Raw genomic sequence first — 20754 nt, forward strand, 5'->3', positions numbered from 1 at the left:
TCGGTTATCTTAATGATTATATTCATCCTTGTTAATACTCCAGTTAATATATATGCTACATCCTGCATGGCATGCTTTAAAGCAAAATACAAAGAGATGAGCAGGGAAATATATAGAGAGAGTGTGATCCTTTTTTTACATCATCCTAGCAACACCATCGACGCCCTCACCTCTGGCTCCATTTGGCCACCAACTCATACCACATTGCAATCATCATGACCATGGTGCAGCCACCACTGCCACCATGCAGCTTCCACCCCCCACTGGCCACTGCCATCATGCAACTTTCAAGGTCACATCTCCTACTACTTTTTCGGTCTAATTGAATGTTCATAAAATTGATTTGAAAACCGAATAATCAATAAATATAATTATTCATATCACTAGTTTATATATATGGCCATACTTGGTATTAATTAGGGTTGTGTAGCACGTGTTTATGTATTATATCTGGAGAGTCAAGTTTAATGGAGTACAAAATATATTGGAGTAAAGATTGATACTCAATATTTTTTTTCTGAATTAAAGTTTGAATGTTATATTTTTATATAGAAAAAAAAATTCTCAAAAATAAGTTACAGAACTATATTTTATAAGAGTATTGAAATTCATGTCGAGCGGTTAAAAATAAACGTATAAAATTAAATGGGACAGAGGGAGTATAATATAATCTAGTCATTTAAATCTTAATTTTTTTTTGTTCTACAATATTTGTAAACATCCGGCAACCTGCAGATTATGTTCTACAACATAAACATTGTAATTAAAAAATTAAACATTTACTTTTATAAATCGTAGGACATTATGTTCTGCAATATAATTTATAAATAGAACAACAATCTTAATGCTTGTTAAAGTTGAAAGATGTTAATGATTAATTGATAATTATGTTTAATACTACCTATAAATGATAAATTATATATAAATTTGGATAATCAGAGATATTATTTATGATTAAACTAAAAAATTATGATTTGTACTTCAATACTCCAATGTTTTTATGTACTCCATAGAACTTAACTCTATATCTGGATACATAAAGATGTAAAAAACATATATTTAGATTTAGATTTTGAAGTTTAGGATTCTGCCACAGAATCTTAGTAGTTCCAAAGTTCTATTTTAAAGATCGGTTCTCTCGAACATAAATATTTAATTTTCAACAAAGTACTCAGGAAGACAAATTTGAAAACTGGTAAAACAGAAATATGGTGATAAAAAATTGGAGGTTGTGTGAGTAATCAAATCCTGATAATATATGGTTTGGGGTTTTCGGTTATTTGACACTTATTGAGATGTGTCAGATATTTCTGAAGATGTGTAATTATTTAGAGATTATTTCTAATTCAAAAGAGGGAAATAAGTAAGTTGAAATTTAAGTTATTTATTATAAATAAATTATGGGATTTTCTGGGTATTTGAGAGATTATTGAGCCGAATGAATATAAACAACAGCGATCCCAGTTCTCCAATACAGCTCGATGGACCAGAGAAATAAACATTCTTGATTCTTCTAAGGGAAAATAGATTTTTTTCTCACTCAACTTATAGTGTTTTTTGAAACTTACCACCCAACTAATTTTTTTATTCTTTTAGTCACTAATGTTAGGTTTGGTTTTGTTTTTAGCCACCAGCTTAGGTTTGGATTTTATTACTAACATTATGATAATTTTTTGTAGGGAAAATTAATTTAAAGGTCCCTGAACTATTGGTATTTTATTGTCTAGGTCCCTGAAATAAAGATTCCAATATCCGGATCACTTATGTTTTCAGTTTTCTTATTTGAGTCCTTCCGTTAACTAAGATTCTAACGGACGTTAGAATCTCGCTGACGTGGCAGACTTGTTGACACGTGTATATGAATTTTATTTTAGAGGTCCCTGAACTATTAGTAATTTTCTTATCTGAGTCCTTTCATTAATTTAAAATTTATTACGTATTAAGATACTAAAATTTAATAGACTTAGAGGGTATTCAATTTTTAGTACAACTTAAACTTTTTAATTCGTAATTATTTTAAAGGTCTAATAGATAATAAAAAACATTAATATAACACAGTAAAATAAACATTAATATATTTATTAATATAACACAATAAATAAATTAATGTTTATTAATTAATTAATAAATATTATTTATTTTACTGTGTTATATTATGTTTTAACTTGTGTTTCTATGTATCTTAATTTATTGTTTATTAGTTTTTTTTATGATATAATAAATGACATGTAAAAGAGACTTGCCAAGAACATTGTCATAACAAACACAAAGGTTATAGTCCTATTGTAAAAAAAAAAAAAAAAAAAGGCCTCACAAGATATTGGCCATGTTTGGAAGTTAGAGGCTTGGGCCAAAATTAGAAGTTTGGGGTGGTTTAGAGGTTTGATCACTAAAATCCGCTAATATAAGTGTTTGGTAGTTAGCGGATTTAAATAGATGTTTGGACCAAAAAGCTAATTTTGAAAAAGCTACTTTGAGGAGTTTTTTGGGTTAGAGGTTTTGGTGTGTGTCAGAAAAAGCTAATCAATCCGCTATTAATCAAACAGTTTTAGGAGAAACAACTAATTCAATCCGCTAGTCAAAAAATCTATTTCAATCCGCTAGTCAAAACATCTGATTCAATCCGCTAACAGCTAATCCCCAAACAGGACCATTGTCAAACAACTCTAATAACAAATCAATTTTGAATTTATTTAACTTAAAAGCCATGTTACAATTCAATATTAATTTGTCAAATAACTATCAATATTAATTTTGCAAGAATTCTGATTGGTGTTACACATAATATTATCTATTAGAATTTAGACGTTTAAAATAATTACGAATTAAAAAACTTAAGTTGTACTAAAAATTGAATACCTTATAAACCGATTAAATGTTAGTATCTTAATACATAATAATTTTCGAATGATAAAGAAAAAAAGTGCTTAGTTTCGTTTAAATCAATGGAAGGACTCACATAAGAAAATTACTAATAGTTTAGGGACCTTTAAAATAAAATTAATATACATGTGTCAACAATTCTGCCACGTCATCGAGATTCTAACGTCCGTTAGAATCTCAGTTAACGGAAGGACTCAAACAAGAAAACTGAAAATGTAAAGGACCCGGATATTGGAATCTTTATTTCAGGGACTCAGACAATAAAACACCAATAGTTCAGTGATCTTTAAATTAATTTTCCCTTTTTTGTATCATCATTTATACATAGTGATAGTATCTAATATTTTGATGATGTGTCGTATGTTTATATCCTTATATATACCAATAGTAATATAAAATGAGCCGATGAAAAATTAAAATCAGGAATAATAGTAATTAGATTCTAAAAATTCAATAAATCATGAATATGAAATCAATGACTTCAAACAATTCACCCTCTCTCATAAGATAAAGTGTAATTGAGTGATATGACGCATCATCTTTCGCTATTAAACTTTCAATGGACTAGCTCAATCTAAGATCTTTCTTAAATTTATCTTCAAAAATTTTAATAACTTTTTATCTTATTACAATTTTCGAGATAAATAAATAGAGAGGAAAACTTAATTTTCGATGATTGTCCTCTATATATAATGCATCATTTTATATTATTATTATTCCCTCCGTCCCTCTCATTAGTTTACAAATTTTCTCTAGTGCTTAGCATGTATTTAAGATTCTTTAAGATTCAAACGCTGAATTTTCATTCGGAAGAAAAAAAATAAAGTTATATATGAAACTACATCTTTTAAAGGCCATATAATGCGTGTAAAATTCTTATCATCCAAGGTAAGCGACCTTGAAGACATAAAAAGTACTACATATAAAAATACAAACATATATCAAATCATCAAAATATTACCGACTACCACTATATTTTAATAATGATACACATAAAATGTAATGCTAATAATCAAATCTGAACCTAACTTCAGTGACAAAAAAAAGAGCTAAATCTAACACTAGTGAGTAAAATAAAAAAATTATAGTTCAGTGGTTAGTTTCTAAAAACGCAATAAGTTTAGTAATAAAAAAATTATCATAATGCTGGTAATCAAATCCAAACCTAAGTTGGTGGCTAAAAATAAAACCAAACCTAACTTATAGTGTTTTTAGAAACTTACCACCCAACTAATTTTTTTATTCTTTTAGTCACTAATGTTAGGTTTGGTTTTATTTTTAGCCACCAACTTAGGTTTGGATTTGATTACCAGCATTATGATAATTTTTTTATCACTAAACTTATTGCGTTTTTAGAAACTAACCACTGAACTATAATTTTTTTATTTTACTCACTAGTGTTAGATTTAGCTCTTTTTTTTGTCACTGAAGTTAGGTTCAGATTTGATTATTAGCATTACATTTTATGTGTATCATTATTAAAATATAGTGGTAGTCGGTAATATTTTGATGATTTGATATATGTTTGTATTTTTATATGTAGTACTTTTTATGTCTTCAAGGTCGCTTACCTTGGATGATAAGAATTTTACACGCATTATATGGCCTTTAAAAGATGTAGTTTCATATATAACTTTAATTTTTTTTCTTCCGAATGAAAATTCAGCGTTTGAATCTTAAAGAATCTTAAATACATGCTAAGCACTAGAGAAAATTTGTAAACTAATGAGAGGGACGGAGGGAATAATAATAATATAAAATGATGCATTATATATAGAGGACAATCATCGAAAATTAAGTTTTCCTCTCTATTTATTTATCTCGAAAATTGTAATAAGATAAAAAGTTATTAAAATTTTTGAAGATAAATTTAAGAAAGATCTTAGATTGAGCTAGTCCATTGAAAGTTTAATAGCGAAAGATGATGCGTCATATCACTCAATTACACTTTATCTTATGAGAGAGGGTGAATTGTTTGAAGTCATTGATTTCATATTCATGATTTATTGAATTTTTAGAATCTAATTACTATTATTCCTGATTTTAATTTTTCATCGGCTCATTTTATATTACTATTGGTATATATAAGGATATAAACATACGACACATCATCAAAATATTAGATACTATCACTATGTATAAATGATGATACAAAAAATTATCATAATGTTAGTAATAAAATCCAAACCTAAGCTGGTGGCTAAAAACAAAACAAAACCTAACATTAGTGACTAAAAGAATAAAAAAATTAGTTGGGTGGTAAATTTCTAAAAACACTATAAGTTGAGTGAGAAAAAAATCTATTTTCCCAAATATCTTCAATAAGACTATGTTTTCCTTTGATATGGAAAACACTTTCGGTCACCCTATATAAAATCATGTATGAGCAAAATAATTGTATTTGTTATACAAATTTCTAGAAGAAAATGTCCAGGTTCAAATTATTAAGACAATGTATTTGATTAATCTGTTAAATGTTTTCTTCTAAAATTCACTGTAAACTTGAGAAATAGAAATATTGAATTCTTAATTATATTTTTTAATTTTTGTTATATAATTTTCTTTCAAGGTACAACAATAACTCACATGTACTACTAAGTATTACTCCCTCTGTCCCATTTAATTGTATACGTTTCTTTTCAACTGCTCGACACGCATTTCAATGCTCTTATAAAATATTGTTCCGCAACTTATTTTTGAGATTTTCTTTTTATGAATAAAAATATAACATCCACACTTTAATTCAGAAAAAGAAAATTTTAAAAATAAATTACACAACTACACTTTACAGGAGCATTAAAATCCGTGCCGCGTCCCCGTCCCCCAATGTATACTATTCAGGGGGACGGAGGGAGTAGCATCTTCTTTGTAAGAAATAATACATTTTAAACTCTAAAGTCACAGAATTGTGGAGTGAAAAATAGTTTGTATTATGTCGACAAGTAGACTGTTGCTATTAGGGGTGAGCAAAAATTCTCCAAACCGACCGAAACCGGCCGATCCAATCTGTCCAAACCGAATTTAACGGTTTAATAACGGTTTGGTTTGGTTATGGTTTCAAATTATAAAAACCGAATTATTTCGGTTTGGTTTCGGTTTTTACCTCCAAACCAACCGATAAATCCAAACCGAACCCAATGTGTAGATTTAAACATTAATATACATGTACTAATAATGTATTATTAAAGATAAAATTAAAATCTACAAAAAATGTAAAATCTTAAATATATAAAAAGTATCCTAGTAAAGATTTTCTTTAAAAATATTATTTATTCTATTTTATGATGTTAATTTTGATGTATGTATTATGTTTCAATTCTTTTTATTTATATTTTTATAGAAGTATACGAATCACATTTTTTTTATTTTCTTCCGTCTCTTTTTATTTATCAAGCTAATATATTCTTCTATCCTCTTTAGATATGATTAAATAGAAAATATAAATTGAATGTTTCATTCCTTATTTTTCAAGTTAAAATTTAATTTTGTTGCTAACTTTGTTTTACATATAAAAAACGGTTTAAACCGAAACCGAACCGAACCGAACCGAACCATTTTAAACGGATTGGTTTGGTTTGGATTTTAAACATAATGGTTTGGTTTTGGATTGAGATTTTGAAAAACCGATTATTTCGGTTTGATTTGGTTTAGACCCTCCAAACCGCCCAAATCGGCCGATGCTCACCCCTAGTTGCTATATATTGACAAGTCTATTTAACATAGTGTAAAATCTTGAAGGTAATTGTATCACAATTTGAAGAAATATATTATGTCGCAAAAATCATTTATGTCGTAGCACAAAATTGCTGTACCACAAAGCTAAGCTGAGTTGTCGACAAGTATTTATCTCTATCTTAAAGATTTCTAAAGCTGAGTTCTCTATAATATAATGGAGGACCAAACCAGAGAACCCAATTTCTAATCCGATCAGTTATGAGCTCTTAGAAAGATATGACAATGGAGGGCCATTCGAATATCATTGTACCTCGAGAATCATTCCTTCTCTATGTACACACTTTCCTTATCCATCTCTTTTAATCCTCTTTTTTATCGTCTATTTTATTATTATATTATTGATTTGCTTCACTGATTAGCAGAATCCTGCGATTAGATTCATGGGAAGACTATTTCACCAAACTTAATTATGGACAAATATAGTTTATTAGATAAATTTGAAAAGCTCGGTTCTAGGCAATTCGCTTGTGTGTTGGCCTGCGAAGATCTCAACATGTTTGATCTCTTCTTTTTTATGTATTCTAGATTACTTATAAGTTATAATGTAGAGAAAATCGGAAGTGTGCTGCTACGGGTTTCAAATCAAACACATGATACTGCTCCGACTTTCAAATCCTATGGGGTTCCTCGTGGCTCAACTGGTATGCCCTTCTATTACAATTATTTATAATATTCTTTCTTTTTCTCATGATTTTGAGTGGAATTGCGAAAAGTGTTGACTTTAATCTTGTTTGTTTGCGGGTATTTGTTTGTTTGTTTAATCCTTGTGTTTTATTTGGTTTTTGGTGTTTTTGGTGATTTTTCGTGTTATATGTGAGACGCTTCGTTGTTCATTTCGCATACGACGAGGCAACTTGACCGATAGCATAGCGGTGGTGGCTGATGGTGGCGGTGATGACGGCGGTTTCAGGACGGGATCCGGTTCAGAAAGGAAAGCGCGCTAATTGTGCCTTAATTGAGGGCGGTAATTGTGCCTCGTTAATTGTGCATGTTTATTGAGGGCGTAAATTGTGGCTCAATTATTGAGGGCGTAAATTGTGCCTCTTTATTTAGGACGTTAATTGGGCCTTATTTAAGGGCGTTAATTGTGTCTTAATTAAGGATATTAATATTTTATTATTATGCCTTAATTAAGAGCTTAATTGTCTCAATCATGAGTTATCATGATTGTGGGAATATTTTGATGTAATGTGTTAAATATATCAACTTATATTCTTCTTGTTTCTCTTGTTTTATTTTCAGGATTCTTGGAAGAAGACCGGTTTTTCTTTTCGGACATTAAAGTTTTATTGTCTAAATTTCCCCGGTCATCTTGCATGTCCGACGGTTAGATAATAAGTTTTCTTGAATGAAAGAATTATCACGGTGAATTGCCGATTCTCGTTGAGATTTATTCTCATTTCCAAAAAAAAAAAAAAAAAACTGAGTTCTCTGGAGAATAATTTTGTTATCGGAAACTATTCTATCCTCTCAATTATTATTTTCAATTCAACTCGTAAGTGTAAAAGCACCCGTAATACCATCCGAACCCTCCTTTAATCAATTCAATAGTAAAAGCAATCTTATTTGTTAATTATTTATATACGCTGATTTATAGGGAAAAATCGTTTATGGAAGAGTTCAGACGAAATTAAAACAATGATCTTGTGGAGATCGATCATAAGATTAATTCAACTAATGGGAATTTTCAGGAAAATGAATAAAACCGATAATAATATTAACAAGGATTTTCATTCAAATAGAAAACTAATTTGACAAAAGGGAATGCATCTAATAAGTTGTCTTCAGTTAAATTATTATGTACCTCAGCTAATTTACACAATGATCGGAACTAAAGGATAAATATCAGTTATTGGTTGCATAAGTACAACTCTTTCCAATCAGATGCCGATTGGTTGCATAAGTACAACTCTTTCCAATCAGATGCCGATACTTTTACCTTTTCCAAGTGCAGTTTCACTCCTGGTCTTGCATGCTTGTGTACAAAATTGCACAGATCCTCCCGTGACATCGGTATGGCTTAATAAGACATCTCGTATGCCTCATGGTCCGGGGTTCTGTATATGAAACCTGAATCCTCACTTGATCGCCTTTTAACTACACTAGCCCTTTGCATTAACCGGACCAGTGCTTGCACAACTTCAGACATGGGTGGCCGGAACTCGGGTTCAGGCTACACAACAGAAAACAATAATTTTAAGAATTATTACTCTTGTGAGGTAAAGATTGAAGACATTGTTCAAGCAACTGAATATTAGTTTTCACTTGCCCTATAACATGTGTGCATGTGTGTGCGCGTTCTATATCATTTAACTTCAATATTGAGAGAGATTTTACCTGAACACAGAGAGCAATGATGTCAGCAAAACGTGACAAAGACTTTGCAGCATACATGCCATTAAGTGAGGGATCAACCATTTTCGCCAGGGCGTCAATATCATGGAGCTGAGGAGTAGCCCATCTTACTAAAGACTGTTCTGATCTCACCCTTGAACTAGAATTGACCGGAAAAAGAAAGCAAGGTTTTGATATTGATTCTAAATGATTATAATACTTATCCTAAACATATGAATTTTATGTGAAGTGAAAAACTAAGTATAAACTCTTCACTGACCTTGAAACAATATTGAAGTTTCAAAACCATCTTACGGTACAGGTAAGTTTATAGTTATTGTTTAAGTTAAGGTGAAATTAAATCAGTTCAACTTCAAAGTTTAACATAACGTTGGACTGACTTTCTGAAACTCATAATATTGCATTTTAGGAAATACATTTAGTATGATAAAATTTCATGTCGGCGTAATATAGATTGTACCTATCTAATGGCTTGCGACCTGTTAAGAGCTCCAACATCACCACCCCAAAGCTATATACATCACTTTTTACGGTGTATAATCCAGATAGGGCAAATTCAGGAGCACTATATCCAAATGAACCAACCATTTGAGTTGATGATACCTGTTGAACAAAATGTGAAGTAAATGTAACATAGAGAGTCTCAGGAGAGCAATATACATAAACACAGTTTGTGAATTGTTTGTATGTGAGCACTTCCTCAAATTATACATGTGCTATCAGCCTATGGCAATTCATCTTTTAAATTTCAAATCTTGAACCAGCCAACTGCCTACCAGATCTCCTCACAGTTAAGTTGGTTTTGATTTCGCAGCGAATTACCAGTTTACTACGCCTGCTTTCTAGTCAAGTTTGATGTTGAGCATTTGGAATGAAACCAATATCAAAATTCTAACCAGTTCACAACTACTTTAACAAGATCCTGAAAGAGGACTCTGCTTGAGAAAATGTATTTAACTATGGGTTAAAGTCAGACATTCATTCCCCTAAAGACAATTACAACGCAACTATGTTCAAAATTGTAGCAGTTGTCAGCCACATCAACATACCTGTCTTTCTGTATTCGGAGTTAGAGAAGCTAAGCCGCAGTCTGACAAATGGGGATTGAGTTCTTCATCAAGTAAAATGTTTGCCGACTTCAAGTTTCTATGAACAACAGAAGGAAGACATACTTCATGCAAGTACCTGCCAGAACGAGATGTCGATAAAAATAAAAACGTGCGCATTCAGTCTGATAGAAAGGTGCAAAGATCCATAAACATGAGACATACTCAAGACCTCGCGCAGTGCCAAGCGCTACTCTAATACGTGCATTCCATGTCAACATCTTGCTCCTATCATCAGCAAAGTATAACAAATCTTGCAAGCTACCATTTGCAATATAATCATGAACCAGAAGACGCTGACCATGTTCTGCACAATATCCTGCCAATGGAACAATGTTTGGGTGCCTAAGGCGCGACATATTCGAAACAGCTTCAAGGAAATTATCTTCTTCTTGCAATGACAATGCTGCATTGTCAATCTTCTTAATGGCCATCAGCTAAAGAAATGAAACGCTTAGACTGTTAATCAACTAAGAAATATTCTGCAGGGTTGCAGGGAATAATTACTTTATACTTATAGTTAAAGAGCTAAAAAAGTAAAGATCGGACTTAAAAGAATCGACCAATGAACAAGAGTTTTGGCACCCACTGACCACTGGAGGAATTATAAGTCTTGCATTAAGCAAACTTATGAATACAAATGTATATGAGTTCATAATATTAGTATATGAACTGACAATTATGGATACAATGTCTACGCACTTGTCAGTCGAAGGAAAGGTATCAATTTTCTCATCAATATGCAAAATCCTTTGCATGTTTTTTTCACATTTGAATTTATAAAAAAAATAGAATTTGGTAGCTCATTCTTAGTTTTATGGCCATAAACTAAAGAAATTTACAAGAAATATGTAATTGGTGCCTGCTGGGTGCCTTTTCTAGTTGTCTTGAGATCATATATCATAAGAATTTCCTCTTAAGTTATATTATGATAGCGAAAATTCAAGTATATGTAGTGCAAATGAAGACACAATCACATAAACACGAGAAAATGTGAAACTACCTTCCCATTGGAAAACTCTGCTCTATAAACGCGACCAAGAGAACCTTCACCGATAAGATTATCTTGACTGAAGCTATTTGTTGCTGTTTGTAGGGTAGCAACACTGTAGGATGTAGCAGTTATAGGTGATTTGACTCTCTTTACAGAACCATTTTTCCCCTGCATCCTCTCAACCACCAAGTTTTCTGGAGGGGGGCTCAAATTTGCTGCAGTTGCAGTGGTTTTTGTCCTGTGTTCACGAGCCTCAGAGCTCACTACAACAAAATCAAATGCAAGAGTTAGTTTTATATGAAGAGAAATAGTTCTACAAGGCGAAGCATTTGCATTAATGGAAAATGAAGTGGGCTACCAGCTATGTCTTGCTTGTATTCAAATACATATGAATACTCAAAAGTTAAAATTGTTTAATTCAACTAGAATGGTGCTGCACATTTTGCCAAACCGGACCAAAATCAAAGTTGCTTGGTCTCAATAAACCCTAAGTACTGAAGAATTTTACTTCAATACGGAAGTTGAGATATTAGGAGCACAAGTACTTAAAGTATAATTACAATATATACTGAAGCTGCTACATGACAAAGGTTGGCCGGTCAAGTCAGTAAGTAAACAATAGGTTCGCTCACATGCACTGTACCTAGATTAAAATGAAAATTAAGAAGTCGGTGCTATCAAATCACACAGAATATGTATTGTCATTAAGAAGTTCAAACCACTACTTATTATTTAAACTAAAGTTAGAATTTAAGTTAAACTATCTTCTTCACTTATGGCTCTGAAGAAAAAATGACATAATCACTATTGACAGACAACCATCCCATTCCAATTTAGTAGAATTTTTTCTCAAATGACAGGCTTAATATTGATGAAATGCTGGGGATTAAAATTGCTGGCTTAAGCTAACCTGTTGCCAGTCAATTTCATCTTCATTTCACTTCTGCATACAGAACATCTATTATATCCCCCCCACCCCTCGTGGTGATATGTTTTTTTCACTTTCATATTTGTTCGAGAATAATGTTATTACTTACCCTTAAGTGATGTAATCAAAAGAAAAGATCTAGTAAATCGATTCACTCATCCAAACATCGGAAAACAAAATGAAAGAATCTATTGAATTCCACTTTAAAATAAGTGAAGAAAGGTTAGTTCCAGAATCAAAATCATAATGTAAGAAGCTTTCACTTGAACTCTACTTTTAAAAGGAAAGTGTTCAAGTAGTTTTACCCCCTTCTCTTCCCTTGAAAATAGAACTCAGGAGCACAGAGGGAAGTAAAAATTCATTCACTTTACTTACGTTTTGCCTGCTTTCAGTTTTAAGTTCTAGACCAATCCCTTAAATTGTCAAGTATAAAAAACACAGTTTCCTACAGAATATGGACAGACAGATAGATGTATAAAGAAAACCATGTTACAGAACTTATAGCAGTAGGCAAATTAACTCCAGATCAACTAACAACTAAGATAGAGACACAACACAATAGACTTTCTATCACTAAAACACTTGTAAAAGTCCAGATTTTCAAGAATACAATCCATAACAGAAAGGCAGTGTACCTTTTTCAAGAATTACAGGAAGCCTCCCACCAGAAGTTGCTAGGCTGTTTTCCTTCTTTCTACCCTTTCTCGCGCAGAAAACAAACACAAGCACAACAAAAAGAAGCACCAGAAGAGAGCCCACAACAATGCCAATAATAGCTCCAGCTGTTAGCCCTTTCTTGTTTCCATTAGAAGGATTCGATGATCTGCCACCAGAATCCCCAGGCTTTTTTGAACTAGGAGAATTGCTGCGATTATTATGAGATCTACCAGGTGGAGGCGGAGTGTATGGTGGAGGAGGAGGGGCAGGACCATTGTTAAATGAATTACCATCATATCTGTTATAATTTAAAAATGTTAGAGACTGATGAGAAAGATCAAAAATGATGAGCATAATATTTTTGACATAATAGGCTACCTAAAATTTGGGATAGAAATGAGCTCTCGTGGTATCCATCCATTAAATTGATTGTTTGCAACATTTCTGGGGAAAATTAGAAATGTAAGATGATTATTTGCAAAGCAACATCATGGCCCACAAATAGTGTGGATTTCTAAATCTGGCTTGATACACGATAAAAACCTAAACTTACAAATCAGTCAATGGCAAACCAGTCAGAACATTTAGAGAACCGGTTAACTGGTTGTTCTGCAAATGACTGCCAAAAGCATACATATGAGACAATTTTCTAAACACACTGGAACACATACAGATGAAAATTAAACTGCAAAATACTCACAGAGTAGATAAATTAGACACGGTATTTAAGGAGGCTGGAAGATCTCCGCTGAAATTATTGGAAGAGAGATCCCTGCATTACAAGCATTGGCATCAAAAAATGTCAAGCATTAGAATCTCTAGATTAAAAATTGTTTCAGGTAAATATATTGATGCACACATATTCCAAATTATGACCAAACTTATAAAGAATAACAATCAGCAGCAGCAAAAAAAATAGCTATCAACTATGAAACTGACTCTGATGTCTTACACGGTTGAAAGGTCAGTTAGATTCAGAAAAATATCCCCAATAGATTGTGCAAGGGAGTTGCTGCTAGCATTCCTGGAACAATAACCAATAAGCTTAACAATTCTGTATATAACTAAAAATATGATTACAGAAAGAACCATTACATTATAGACAAATCACATACAAGTAATTAAGAGAAAACATGGTGGCGATAGAATATGGAAGATTCCCAGTCAAGTTGTTGTGCGCAATATTGCTGCATGGCATAATGGACTGGAATCAGCACTCTAAAAATCTCAATTCAACTGTAACTTAACAAAATAAAAACTACATGAAAGATCAAATATTACAAGCTTGTAAGGTTTGGCGGTAATTGGTAAGGGATGGCATCATGAAAGTTGTTCCCACTCAAATCTCTGGCATGAAAAATCAATCATAAATAGACAAAAACTGAATTAGAGAAAAATTTCACTGAAGTATGATAACTTCAAAATCCTAAAGGAAGTTAATATATTCCTCACAGAGTTCTTAGCTTCACGAGGCCATTAAGCATGTATCCCATTGACCCGCTGAGTCCTAGCCCAGAGATTTGACTGCAGCAGTATGTTGCATGTTAATATTCCAATCTATAAATATTAATATTAACATTTAAAATTTCCATATATATATACACTACAAGTTACTCTTCTAGTAATAGACACTCTTACATAGAAACAACAGCAGACCCTTCGCAGGATATTCCCTTCCATGATTCTGCACATGGATCACCGCCACTTGATTTCCAACCAGTTAGCTGTGATGGGTTGTTTAGTGATGTATATAGAACCTGAAGCGCTTGGACTGTACTTCAAACAACACCATATTATGAACATTAAATTCTCAAAACAATACTGTAGAATAATAAAATGAACAGAACATGGTAGAATCTTTATAATGCATCATTATAAAGAACTATTCAATTTGAATTACGAAAGTTGAATAGTGGTTTCGGACTCGATATTCAATTCGGGCTATTGTAGTGGTTTAACCATCCTCACTCCAACATACATACATACAAACATATATATATATATACCTCATAACCGACTAATAGTAGAGACTATGAAAGAACTAGGGAAGTATTGTTACAAGCAAAGCTAAAGTCTTTATAGAATTTCTTCTTCCTTCATTTAGATGTTCAGAATTATATCAGAAAATAATTAATAAATTCAAACTGCATTGTCTGCTTTCTTCTCTTGCACCAATAGATCCTCAATTAGTTAAGTGTAAGAGGCTAAGACAATTTAAATATTTTAGGGCTTGCACTTATTGCACTTGGTGAGAAAGAACATATAATAAGGGGTTATCATCAGATTACAATTATTAGCTGTAATAGCTATTAGCATACAATCCTCAACTCAAATCAGATGATCACCTCAACAGTTCTGAAAAACATAAATAAGCAATATCTAAGTACCAATTTTCCTATCATTCTACAAAATAATCTTTGTAGTAGTGAGAATTGTCGAAATATCAATTTCGTAGACAGAATTGTCAATAATACTAATAGTGAAGTTCAGAAAATCTCCCATACATAAATTACCAGCAAAAAGTTCCCACCTTTACTCTCTATCACTCCTATACATCAATACAAATTAATGCCCCCTAAAAAATATTCAATCATTCATTAACAACCCTTTCAAGAATCCACACAAAAAACTCCATAACTAAAAAAACCAGAAAATAAAAAAACCAAATGCATTAACTAATTCATCAAATCACAAGAAAAAAAGTAATTAATACACACACCAACACATATTAATGTAAAAAATTACCATCAGACGGATCAGTAGTCCCTTGAACCAGTCCAAAACCAAAGATTATCAGCTCCACAAGTACCAAAGCCTCCAAGAACAATCTCCACCTCTTCCTCTCCATCTCTCTCCCAATCTCTCCCAATCTCTCTCAATCTCTCCCACTAAAAATGCAAAATAAATAGACAAAAACAAAAGACAATAGCTTGGCCTAAAGAAGAAGCAAGATCACCATTAAAGTGTAAGCTAAGAAGAGTATATATAGGCAGTAGGTAACACCATTGTGTGTATACAACAGAAAGAGTGAATGTATGTATAAACCACAACCATCACTGTATGTATGTATACAATGTGTGTGTGTGTGTGTCGGCTGTAAAAGGAAGCTTTTATTAGATTTAGAAATGAGTGTAAAGTCATGGATACATAAGAGACTGACTACACAGTAGGGAAGGGGGCAATAATTTTATCTGGACGAAAATGGGTCTGGAGATGGCTGAAATTACGGACAATGCCATTGTAGGGCCACCGACGGAAGGGGGGTGGGACTGGGATTTTATATATATATTTGGTTGCAGGTATAAATAAAGCGAAGGACTATAAAGGGATTTTGTTGAAAATGACATTCTTGTACATATCTTTTTTGTTTGTTAATCGACTTGTATCTTTGTGTAGTTAGAATTTTGAGGAGATTATTGCGTTACTCTGAAATAGTAGTAGAGGACTTTGGTTGTGATTTCTAGTTATTTCCTTATTTTTGTAAGTAAGTTTATGGTTTTCAATTTGAAAAATAGAATTGCTAATTTTTATTTTGGGATGACAGATTACAATTGCCATGTATTTAGGTCTAATTTAATTAGAACAATAAGATAATTAAAAATAATATTTTATATTTGATCGCGCTGAAATTAATTTAAATTAAAATTAGTTATTGATCATTGCTATTTATTAAAAATATATTAAATTTATATCAAATTTATAAAAATAATAAAATATTAAATAAGAGCCGTGCATGTGGGTTATAAACTAATATTACAATATTCATCAAATAAATTTTCTTACGATCAAGTATTTTTAATTATGGATAATAATAGTATAAACACCGGTGCAAATCATATTTATAATTTTTTAGAAATCACGGGTACATCGTGGACAAAACAAAATAATGGATAGTTTAGAATAATATTTTGCCTTGTGAATACGCAAGAATTGAAGAAAAGATGGTTTGATCTAGGAATTCTATTTATTCAATTGTTCCTGATGGGTTAGTTGGTAAAATAATGTATATTTAAAGTCAATTATCACGGAAGGTTGTTGATTTAATCGGTCATTCCTTGTTTAGTTAGTACAATAATTGTTTAAGATTTAAGACTGGTTATAAAAAGGTAGTAGTTCGCTCATGACGTAAATATAGTGTTAAGTTGTGTTTAGTACAGAACCTAATTGACTTATGGTTGGAGTTAAGCATCATTATTATTCTGACCCCAGTCTTTATGAAGGTATAAAATATGTGGTATTCTCTATTCTGTTTCTGAGTTGTCGCGGATCTTCGCCCACAGCCTATAGTAGTTAGGGGTGAGCAAAAAACCGAATTGAAACCGAAACCGTAACCGAAACCGGTGAAAACCGATAAAAACCGAACCGTCTAAAACCGAACCGATCCGAAACCGAAAATTTAAAAACCGAACCGATTATAACGGTTGCGGTTCCGGTTTTAGGCCAAAACCGAACCGCAAAAACCCGAACCGAACCGATTATTAAAATGAATATTATTTATATTTATATATATGTATATCACACATAATTTATATAAATATTTATATATAACATATAAATGTGATGAACAAAGTAAAATGGAGACGGGGGAGGTTACTAGGAAGTGGGGTTGAAATGTGCTGAGGTTGTTTCGTTAAAATTGTTTTATCCGAACTAGTTCTTCCACCGAGCACTTTCTTTTAGTATCACTACAATTGAGTCGCTAATCTACTTCCATCATGATCCCCACATAATATATAAGTTTCATTTGTAATATGATCTTGTTTAAATCCGATAATATAATAATGTGGTTCGTTATTAAATTTGAAGTATATATCGAACCAACATAAGTTATCTACTAATTTAATTTGAAAGTATGTTTCTTATTTTTATTTATTGCGGTTCTAAAACCGAAACCGAACCGTTTGAAACCGAACCGAGGTTTTTTGAAACCGAAACCGATCCGACGGTTCGGTTGCGGTTGCGGTTTTCAATTTTAAAAACCGAACACTTGCGGTTCCGGTTGCGGTTTTACCCTAAAACCGCACCGATCCGCACCGTGCTCTCCCCTAATAGTAGTAGTAGGACATGATCATGTTCAATCGTTTTTTTGATGGGCAAATTCGAAAAGAAGGATACAAAACCCAAAATCTAGTAGCCGCCCCACCTTACATTCAGATTCATGGCAACTAGGCAATAGTCTGGCCCAACACAAACCCAGCCCAAGACCTAAATGAATGTAAGTCTGGCCCAACACAAAACCAGCCCAAGACCTAAATGAATGTGAGGGTGGATGCAGGTAGTCCGCATCACATGTCTATTTCACTTGCCGGCCTCTCTCCGAGACAGTATCCAGATCGTTACGCCTTTTGTGCGGGTCGGAATTTACCTGACAAGAAATTTCGTTATCTTAGGACTGTTATGGTTACGGTCGCCGTTCACCGGGACTTTGGTCACCGGCTCTTCTATCATTAGGTCATCAACTTCCTTGACCTTCCGGCACTAGCCGGGCTTGAGTCTCAAGAGTTTACTTTTTTTAAAATAACGACTTATTTCTGAAGAAAACTATATGAAATAATACTTTTTTCTGAAACAAGCGATTGTTTTTTTGTTAAATAACGAATATTAAACACCGATTTAATATTTATACCTAAAGCCTTTTTTTTATAAAAAGATGCATTTTTATAACCAAATAAGGAGTTGTTTTTATAATAAATTGGTTGCCAAACACCCCTAAATCTCTCCGGGACTACTTTTAAAAACCTTTGTTTTTGATCTACTTTTGAAAACTATTTTACTGTTAAAAAATGTTACTAAAAAGGTGTTGTTAGAAAAATCGGATAATCGTTTGATAATTATTTTGATATATACATATTTTGGTTTATAATATAGGAAAATAATATTTTTATAAGGTTTGATAGTGAAATTTGGGACAACATCCTGCAAAAGCTGAAAAGTGCTTTTTTTAGAAACATAAGTGGACATCTTTTTTTTCAAAAGCGGCTTTAAAAGTAAAAGTTGTGAAAACAAGCTATCAATAGTTAGTCATGAAAGTTATCAACTCCTGCCAAATATGACTTATCAATGAATAATTCAAAAACGAGACAAATGTTTTCAAGAAAGTACAAGTAAATAATTGAGTTGAAATTTTTCCTAAGAGTAGAAAGTTAGTTTATTTTTTTATCTAGAAAAACAATTATAAACTTGAAATGTATAATCAAGTATTAAACATCATTTCATGTATTCATTCAAATTTCAATTAAGAAAAAAGAGATGTGCTTAAAATTGTGAAAATATTTTATGAAAATTAGTTCTTTATTCCTTTCTTTAAAAAAACTACATTGATCAACAAAATAACATCTTAGATAGTAATTAAATGAAAAAACAAATCCGCCTGAAAATTTTAAAACCCACTGACTCAGAGTAAACTGAAGAATAATAAATATTAGAATCAATTTAATGTGAACCGGAAAAAAATATGAACCCAGTAGGCTTCCCTCCACCATGTATATGAGATGTGATCAATTTTCTTTCATGTCAAGTAAAATTTGAAGGCAATATAAATTCATAAGTTCGAGTCTAATAAGGAGGATGGTCACTTGGATTGGAATAGTGTACACATTAATTCTGATGGAAATTTCATTTGCAGTGGTTTATGGTAATTCAAGTAGTGGTGATTGAGGACTAACGACGATTGCACCTTTCGATTCACAGTTCCAAGAAAAATGGAAAAAAGGGCCCAAATAACACAATTTTGGAGTTTAATGCACTAAATAACCAATTTTGTAAAACTGGGCCCAAATGACATGTAGAGACGCGTGGGAAATAGCGTTTTATAAAAGGGGACACGCTACTGCGTTTAGCGTTTTGAAGTTTTCCCCAAACCTTTCTTTTTTGCTTGCACTTGTGCTCCTTGAAATTTACTATAAAATATATATTTGACCCTTTTACATGTTTTCTTGAAAAACATAAAAAATATTTAGTTAAATTTAATAAAATAAATTAACAATCGTTAATATTTAGAGGTTAGGTTTGGGTTGCAGAATGATTAATTCGTACTGTATATTAAATTGGACGACGGTTAGGATTTAGGATTGAGGGTGTAGGGCCGGTAGGCCCTACTCCCTCGAGCCTAAACCCTAATTAATGCGAAGCTGCAGGGCCGAAGATCCTAAAGCCGAGAAACCGCCGGAATAAATTAGTTTACGATCGTTAACATTTAGGATTTAGCTTTGGGTTGCAGAATGATTAATTCGTTCTGTATATTAAATTGGCCGACGGTTAGGGTTTAGGATTGAGGGTGTAGGGCCGGTAGGCCCTACTCCCTCGAGCCTAAACCCTAATTAATGCGAGGCTGCAGGGCCGAAGGCCCTAAAGCCGAGAAACCGGCGGAATAAATTAATTTACAATCGTTAACATTTAGGGTTTAGCTTTGGGTTGCAGAATGATTAATTCGTACTGTATATTAAATTGGCCGACGGTTAGGGTTTAGGATGGAGGGTGTAGGCCGGTAGGCCCTACTCCCTCGAGCCTAAACCCTAATTAATGCGAGGCTGCAGGACCGAAGGCCCTAAAGCCGAGAAACCGGCGGAATAAATTAATTTACAATCGTTAACATTTAGAGTTTAGCTTTGGGTTGCAGAATAGTTAATTCGTACTGTAAATTAAATTGGCCGACGGTTAGGGTTTATGATTGAGGGTTTAGGGCCTTTAGACCCTAAACCCTCGAGCCTAAACCCTAATTAATTCGAGTAACTAGTCTAATAAAAACGTGAGACGAGATAACATTTTTGATGTTGAACGAAAGTTACGAAAGTTTGTATAAGGTCTTAACAAATTGAAAAAGCCCATCACTAAAAGCCCAACAAAATTGAAGTGTGGAGGTTTGAGAAAAGTTCTGAAAACGCTGAACGAAGTTTTGTTTTAGTGCAAATTTAATAATAAACAAATAGAAACGAAAGATGAAGCAGCGTCTTTTGGTAAACTAAAACAAAGACGCCAAGTGAAGTTCCGTTTTTCGGTTTTTTTTATAAAAAAAATGAGCTAAACGCTACACGATGTAGCGTTTTTGTTTTTTTAACAAAAACGCTACACCAGCAGCGTCTCTATTTGTCAGCGAG

General features: G+C 32.5%; 1 protein-coding gene and 1 long non-coding RNA gene across 2 annotated transcripts; one reads left to right on the forward strand and one right to left on the reverse strand.

Annotated features, from left to right (window-relative positions):
- The first annotated feature begins 7497 nt into the window (after positions 1-7497).
- LOC135147830 (uncharacterized) lies at positions 7498-7988 on the forward strand. The gene is made up of 2 exons (XR_010285671.1): positions 7498-7582; positions 7861-7988. It is a non-coding gene; the product is annotated as an uncharacterized LOC135147830 (long non-coding RNA).
- Positions 7989-8330: 342 nt separating this feature from the next.
- Positions 8331-15796, reverse strand: LOC108196727 (protein STRUBBELIG-RECEPTOR FAMILY 8). Its single transcript, XM_017364144.2, has 16 exons — positions 15404-15796; positions 14297-14429; positions 14111-14182; positions 13940-14005; positions 13774-13845; positions 13611-13682; positions 13359-13430; positions 13212-13277; positions 13037-13102; positions 12637-12956; positions 11083-11336; positions 10245-10516; positions 10023-10158; positions 9434-9576; positions 8956-9112; positions 8331-8791 (listed from the first exon to the last, which is right to left on the reverse strand). The coding sequence occupies exons 1-16, from the start codon at positions 15504-15506 to the stop codon at positions 8639-8641; spliced, it is 2157 nt and encodes a 718-aa protein (XP_017219633.1). The 5' UTR covers positions 15507-15796; the 3' UTR covers positions 8331-8638.
- Between the last annotated feature and the right edge of the window lie 4958 nt (positions 15797-20754).

This window comes from Daucus carota, chromosome 7 (assembly GCF_001625215.2).
Source record: "Daucus carota subsp. sativus chromosome 7, DH1 v3.0, whole genome shotgun sequence".
In the NCBI taxonomy this organism is placed as follows: domain Eukaryota; kingdom Viridiplantae; phylum Streptophyta; class Magnoliopsida; order Apiales; family Apiaceae; genus Daucus; species Daucus carota.